General features: G+C 35.9%; 1 protein-coding gene across 1 annotated transcript; it reads right to left on the reverse strand.

Annotated features, from left to right (window-relative positions):
• Nucleotides 1-2946: 2946 nt before the first annotated feature.
• On the reverse strand, nucleotides 2947-5008 carry LOC150078479 (transcription factor Jun-like). Its single transcript, XM_090385400.1, has 2 exons — nucleotides 4346-5008; nucleotides 2947-4234 (listed from the first exon to the last, which is right to left on the reverse strand). Exons 1-2 carry the CDS (start codon nucleotides 4769-4771, stop codon nucleotides 3854-3856), a joined length of 807 nt encoding a protein of 268 aa, XP_090241526.1. The 5' UTR covers nucleotides 4772-5008; the 3' UTR covers nucleotides 2947-3853.
• Nucleotides 5009-7800: the final 2792 nt, after the last annotated feature.

Here is a 7800-nt window from a genome sequence, read left to right on the forward strand (position 1 = left end):
CAAAGACTTCATCTAGACAATGCTAATTTCCTTGACAGTATTTTCACTGGAAGTGAGTGTTAATGTTTCAGCATGACCTAAGATGAAGCTTCGGAGCATGCAGTAGACTTCCAAAATCCTCACCAAGGCCCAAAATGTTTAGTTTACAGAAGTCCAGAATCAATACAATGCTGGTCACATTTTTCAATGAACAGTGCGATTCTCAAGGAATTGACACTGAAGGGAAGAGAGTCAATGCTGCATACATGTCACATTTCCATACATGTGCTTCTAAGAACATTGAAGTGCATTTCCTGGATGAGGCTGCAGCTTCAAAAGAAAATCAGCTGGTTCTTGTTGCACAACAATGCCACTGCCCATTCCACATTTGTTGTGGACATTTTTGCAAAACATGGCATTGTACCGATCAACTATCCATCCTATTATCCTGATCTAGCATAGGCAGACTTCTTCCTTTTTCCCCAAGATGAAAACTGTCCTCAAATGAGAGATTTCAGGATGTTGAGGATATAAAGAAAAATGCAACTGCCAAATATAATGTAATTAGTGATAAAATGTAGGTTAACTTAATTTTTTTTTTTTCATCATCTCTTTGCATGCCTTCACCGACTCTTTTTCAGAAACTTTTAGAATGATGTAATAGGTGCATTCAATCAGGTGGCAATTATTTTGAATAAACATAAAACCATTTTTGAGCTCCTTTGTGTTCTTTTTACTGCACCAGTTTGGTAACTGTATTGCAACAACTGTAATGAATATATAAACTAACATACAAAGACACACTTTGTATGTGTCTTTACAGTATTTATATATAAATAAATAAATAGTGATTGAATGGCGGTTGACTTACAAATTTGTTCTGATGTCTGTTTCAATCTTTCCACTCTCATGTTTTTTAATATATGTTGTTTTCAATAATCAGTTATCGATTACTAATCACTCAGTTATGGAAACTATTTGATTACGCCAGACAGTAGTAGTTCCTAAGCTTTATAAGCCTACTTTCATAAGCTCTCTAGTTACAGTAGTTTTTATTTCACATCTATTCAGGTGCAGGTAAGTCTTCTCCCTCTTCTTCAGAGATTATTAACTACACTTACTTCACTGTTTTTCAACAACTATTGTGTATAGTTTTAGGAGGCTATCAACTGTACTTTTCAAATTTCTGTTGTTCTGTTAATAAAAATGTAATATAATTAGTGGTCAAATGTAGGTTAACTTTTTTTTTCAACCACATAACTCAATGATTTCAGTAACTTAGTCATACTGATATAATATATAAATAAAAAACATTTTAATTAATTTCTAACTTCAGATATTATTTTAACATCGTATAGTTCTGCAACTTCTTAAAAAGGTTGCAGAACTGCCAAGTGTTTCTAGTGAGTGTTCAGTTAACTTGTCACATTTTCAATAAAATTATTGTATTTCAAACAAACAATTCAAATATTTCATTTAAACAATTGTATTTCATATAAGGTGAATAACCATATTAACATCACTCTTTCAACTAATTAGTACTTAAAAATATTTTTTATACAGTGTGGCTTTATAGCACAGAATATTATATATGGTGTTTTCACAATATATGCTTAGTTTGATAATACAACCTTACAGAGAAAAATTTGCATTTTTATGCAGTAAAAGAAGGCTGCTATCCTTAACCTTAAAAAAAAAAAAAAAAAACGCATACACTGTTTTGGAGCAGTTCTGTTGTATTTAAAATGAATATTTTGATTTTTTTTTTTCTTATAGTAATTAACTTTACCTTGTTTCCACATCTATTCTGATTTAATGGTTAGTGTGATCAACCTTCATTTCTCCCTTAATTCCATAATAAAATTTTTAACCACAATTTATTTTCTAGAGTAAAAAACCACTCTTGGCTAGGTTAGGAGTACTACAAATGGGCTACGATACCTCATGGCTTTCTCAACGATATACAGGAATTTTTGCAGCTGGGAAAATTTAGTGATCATCCCATCATATAGGGCCACATTTTGAATAATTTTTGGAAAGATCTGTTCAAAGAAGAGAAAATGGATTAGTCAAGCCATGAAAGTATCCGAAGTTCTGTAAATCCAAAAACCAAGCACCTGGGAACAGGGCCATTGCCTGGGCTGCAGAAGTGAGACACTTGCCACAGGCCTGCTGTATATATATATATATGCATGTTAAAATATGAAATGCATTAGGTGCCATTAGGTTTTGCCTCAGGCCCTACCCGTGGGGAGACCTGATCGAAGTGTTTAAGGTTTTAACTTGTTTCAATAAATGAAATGCTCATGACACCTTTACTCTGTCTTGGATAATGCATAAACACATAAATTTAAATTGGAAAAAGGATAGTTATGCAGAATTTGCTTTCAGCCAAACAGTCTGAGTATTGGAATAAACTTCCATCTGATGTAGGTTAAAATTATTTAAAGAATTGGACAAAAATAGTGTTTTTATTTTTTGGATACTGCTATATAAACTCGCTTCCTCGCATCATTTTTCCACTACTAACATATTATGAAAAAAACCTTGTTAATCTTTCCATCCATGATTGCAAAAGCACAATAAACCCAATAATGGTAAAATAGGTGTTTCCAATTGTTTTGGCATAACATTTCTACATCGATAAAATAAATCCTAACAGTCATCTAGTGCTTAATAGAAAAAGACCACAGATGATATATATTACGCTGACTGAACATTTGTTAAGTGACAGTATGTCTTATATCTATTTTGTGTTAACTATAGCTGAACAAGTACTCCATGTTATTCATTCCTAGCAACACTAACAAGTATTCTTGACTAAGAATGGGTAAACTTAACAGTAATTTTCTTTTTTTATCACTTTGTTGGTAGCTTAGTTCGAATGCATGCTTAACTTTTAATTTAAAATAATTTGAAGTTTAAATTAAAAGAATCACTTTTCTTCTGAAAAAATTTTAATATAATGAATATTTACATGCGTGTGGCATTCGTGACTCATGCCATACAGCACTGATTTATCTGACCAGTTTTAGAAGATTCCCAGTTTGCTCACATACATAACTTAAGTACAATACAACTTTACAAAAACTTTTCTATACATATAGAAAATATCTGAGCCTGCTTATGCACAATATTTGTATAAAAATAACAGTATCAAAAGCTAAAGCTCTAAAAAGCTAGGTTGCAGCTTTAAAATTTCTCCTCACTGACAGTGTTCTTTGTTCCGCTATACACAACATCCATGCAATCATACATCATGATTCACATTTAAACTGCTCTTTAAAAACAATATAAAAAAAAGCATAGCCACTGTAGTGTCTACTCAGCTTAGCTCTTCAATAAACAAATTTCCATCCAACTACAGAACAAGCACAAACTGAAGGAGGAAGGAAAAAAAAAAAAACTGAAAAAGCTATACTGACATTTTTAACAGATATATTAAAAATAGTATTAAAACACTTTGCAACTAAGCAAATTAAGCATGACTATGTAGAAGTGGCATGATGTGTCTACTTCTGAGTTCTTAAATTTCTAAAACACTAATTAGTAGAGAAATTTCACACCTTTTTAAAGTTACCGGCGATGGATATAGCCCTACTACAGCATTTTCCTTACAGGTTTAAATGAAACTCCCACTTAAGTGGTAATATGAAGTGAATACTATCACACTGGACACCTCAAACAATCGCAAAATACGAAGGCACGTGCAACCTGACGCATTCAGAATTTTGGCCAGAGGTCAGGCAATTTGGTCCTGGAAGCCTCGGAGAGAGGGATTTGCCTTCCCTTTGCCCACAGATTTGAAATATAAGGAAGGGAGAAGGAGTGCGTGTCGTCCGTTGAGCTGCTGTGGACACCTCCCATTTCATTTTCAAAATGGATGAGTAACCATTATATCACAGCCACTTTTCACATGGTCCATAACTTGTTGTTTTAGTTGGCATACTCGATCACGTAATTTATGGACAACAGCGCTAAGTTCAGCATTTTCATTTTTCAGAAGGCGTACTTTATCCTCAAGCCGTGCAATCCTTTCTAGTTTTCGCCGTCGGCACTTACTTGCTGCTATTCGATTTCTAAGGCGTTTTCGCTCGAGTTTTATCCTTTCTTGGTTCACCATGTCGATCGGCGACAGGGGTGGTGTAACTCCCACGCTAGGTACCGTTTGGGGTTCATCTTTTACCGTTATTACTGATGTAGGTGTGAGGTAGCCATTTGTAACTGTGGGATACGCTCCTGTAGCGGATGTTGTCTTGACTGTAGGGAAAGTAACCATCGTTGTAGCAGCAGATGACACGCTGACTGCGGACGGGAGAGATGGCTGGACGGAAAGAGACGTTGAAACAGGAAATGATGCGGGTACAGATGGCTGGACGGTGCATGTCGCATTACTTTCAGCAGTAGTCCCTGTTACAGAAGATATAGAGTCAGCGATAACGGCTTGCGCTATGACGCTCCCGTTACTTGGTGTAGTTGACTGGTGTAACTGTGCAAGAGCATCGACAAAACCACGAGCATACAACTCCTGCTCTTCTGTAACATTCTTGGGGAAAAGGAACTGTGTTGGCGTTGGCGTAGTAGTCACTAGTCCATTCTGAGCAATAATAAATTTTTCCAGTTCAGGTGATGCTAGTTTGAGCATATTTAAATCAGGAGAAGTAAGTAAAGATGTAAACTTTTGCTTCTTATTCGGTTTAGGAGAGTCTAAATCCAACCTCATGTTTCTTTTAAGCGTTTTAATGTCTTCTTTAGAGCGAAAACCTGGATCATCATAAAACGTCGTCTCCATTGTTCCGTTGCGTAAACCAGTAGTTAAGGTAGCCACCTTTAATTAGGCTTAGCAGCAGCACAATTTTAACAATAAAAACACATATATACACTTAATAATTACGCCCGCAGTTCGTATTTGTCGCTACGACACACCTAGAAGAATACGGTCTGACAGCACTGGGACTTTTTCAAGTAAATGAACGAAAGTTTTTCTCTCACACAACAAACCAACGTGCTAGCTGACTCACTGTCTCTTTCCAACCTATCCTGCCTTATAATGCTGACTCACCGGACACAAAAATGGCATGACATCACTACTCTTAGCGTTCATTGGCTAGAAATGACATCACTCAGAGACCTACAGTGATCGTGACACTCTCTAGTGAGTTTATGACGAGCTTGACGTCGTTATGACGTTTTATTCCTAGACATATTCACTTTTTCTTTAGTATTATGTGGATAAGCTAGCTAGCAGCTACTAATCTTTTAATACAAGATTGATAAACTTATGACTGTTTTGACTTATAGTATTTTAATTATTAGCACAAAATTATCTCTGTAAATTAGAAGATTGGGCTATGAGAAGTTATCTTTAATTTCGTATCCAAGAATTAAAAATAATTCTTGTAGTCCATGGGTGAGTTAGCAACAAATAATATTTAGATTATCATCAAAACTGTAGACCTACACATATGATGTTCGTCTACTTACCAATAAGTATGTAAACGTGAAATTAATGCGAAAAGAGTGTCGCGTTTCTTATAGTAATGCCATTGGTCTCTTGGTAAAGTTAACGAGTCGGTTCGCTGTTCCTGCATTTTTTATGGAAAAATCATTTTTATGCTTAGTTGTTAATTTATAGTAAAGTTATTTTGAGGTATTGCAGGGAATACGTAACGGTGACGTGTGTAGTAATCTGTCTCAGATTTATAGGCAACTTACTGCGTTAAGTTTTTTGAAAAAAATAAATCCAGAACTTCTCATGTAGTTGCCTAAACAACCAAAGAGAGGGCAGCACATGTTGGGTCAGAGTGAATTGGCATGTGCAATTGTGTTAAGCTTTATCTTCATAATACAGTATTATTGCTATTAACAAAATCAGAAAAGCATGGGAACATTTCAGTATTATTTCGCTCAAATTCAGTTCTCTAAAGGTAAAGTTTATTTTTGAAGGCTGAGTATTAATATATTTGTTCCCTGTCCTTGAAGACTTAAATTTAAATCATTCAGTTTTTCAAATAATGTGTATATCAACAACCCCGGGGCTCACATCTGGAGAGTATGGGCTTGGCACACCCAGGGTCCTGAGCATCATTCTTCTCTCTCTCTCAGGGTAACTCGGGAATTTTTTTTTTTTTTTTGGGCTGGTGCAGCATAAGCCTCAAGCTTCCTTACACCACATACCTAATAATAATAATAAGGTAGCTAAGTTTTCCAAATCATTTTTTAATTTTAAATAATTGAGCAAGGTTCTGATCTGTATCTGATAAAAACAATAAAACTTCATGTTTGAAGCCAAAAAGACGTCGCAAAACTTTACCATTGGGCAACCACCTCACTTTCGTATATAAAAGAAGCGTTTCATGAGTGGATCTCATTTCATTACAAAGTATAGTGAAAAGTCTGCTATTTAAGCTTCTACTTCAATAAAGTTGATCAAACTTACTGCATCTTTCAAAACTTCGTGCAAATCATAATACTTCCCTATGTATAATGATTAAAAACTATATTTGGAGCAATTTTTTGCCTTTTAAATCTTTATTTTTTCCTGTTAATGCATCCAATCAGTACAAATCGCAACACCGTTCTTCCACGTTAGATTATTTGTTCTTCCAAAGCTTTGCAAAATAGAAAATCCTCCAAAATGTCCCCCGTGTAGCAGTATCCAACATATACAATAAGTTGAGCAAGGTTTGAAATATCTGTGGTATTTGAGATATTTGAAATATCTGTGGAAATAACTGTATTGCAAAAATTGGACTTTCTCTCAATCGATTTAGTAAATTTAATTTTACGTTGTCCGATAACTGTAATATGCTTCGAAACTGTCTCTGGACAGAGGAATGGTTTTTAAATCGTTGCTGTACTTTTCTCCATGAATAATTGAAATAATTTTTTATTGCAGCAAGGAGAATGCACCGAATTACGAAGCAGAATAAAGATTGTGTGCAACCAGGGCCGACGGAACACGGTAAGAATGGTAAGCAGGGCAGAGGGGCGCAACGTCTGGGGGGTAGAAATAAAATGTTTTTATTATAATAATTTATTTAATAAAAGTATCTCAAGGTTGCCAAATACATTTCTGTCTAGGGGCGCCAAAAACCCTAGCGCCATGCTTGCGTGAAGCACACTTGCTATGTATACAGTATTTACTGCTACCGTACATTCACACCTCTGGCCTTTAGGCAATTTGAGAATTTGTGCTGTGGGTTTGTTTGTATGTTATTTGGTTTTTAGGAGCATTAGCGACTAAGACCATATTGCTCCGGGGATATGCGGTGGTCATTCCCTGACCTTTCCGCATCCTCCGTATTTGCGTGCTGTGGGAAGCACGAATTAACAGCTAAACGGATTACCGTAAGGGATTAATTGAGTAGTACTGAGAAGTATCAATAATACTGATAAGTCGCATTATTCAGCTGCTTTTTGTGTCCAGAGCCAGTGAGCAAAGTAAGGTGTATTCCCGAGGTGGTGGGCACTAGGGCTCATTCGTATCTCAGATTTAGTTCGAATAGCAAGGTCTCTACACCTAATTTTAACAACAGGTTTTTAGCTTTTATGTACACAAAAAATAAATTTATTTAAAAATTTCAACGACCCCTCTGGGGACCGCGCCTCACAGTTTGCGCACCACTGACACAAGAGAGAAAATTTAGACAGCATCCGTTCCCTGTTTGCTTCTTTTTCTTTAAGTCCAACTCTACTTCTTCCCCTCACTCCTTTCCTTGTGCTCTCTCCTTCTGCTGAAGAAAAGACCCTATCAGACGTCCTTGCTACCTTCCGTGCCGTGGACGGATGGTGGGCGGTCCCTTCTTGATGATCATGCCT

This window comes from Mastigoproctus giganteus, chromosome 11 (assembly GCF_048544385.1).
Source record: "Mastigoproctus giganteus isolate SK-2022 chromosome 11, ASM4854438v1, whole genome shotgun sequence".
NCBI lineage: Eukaryota > Metazoa > Arthropoda > Arachnida > Uropygi > Thelyphonidae > Mastigoproctus > Mastigoproctus giganteus.

Coding starts and splice junctions, on each gene's coding strand:
- LOC150078479 (XM_090385400.1), bottom strand. CDS start 4,771: ATGGAGACGACGTTTTATGATGATCCAGGTTTTCGCTCTAAAGAAGAC. Junction 4,235..4,345: donor CATGCACCGTCCAGCCATCT/GTACCCGCATCA, acceptor CCTACAGTCAAG/ACAACATCCGCTACAGGAGC.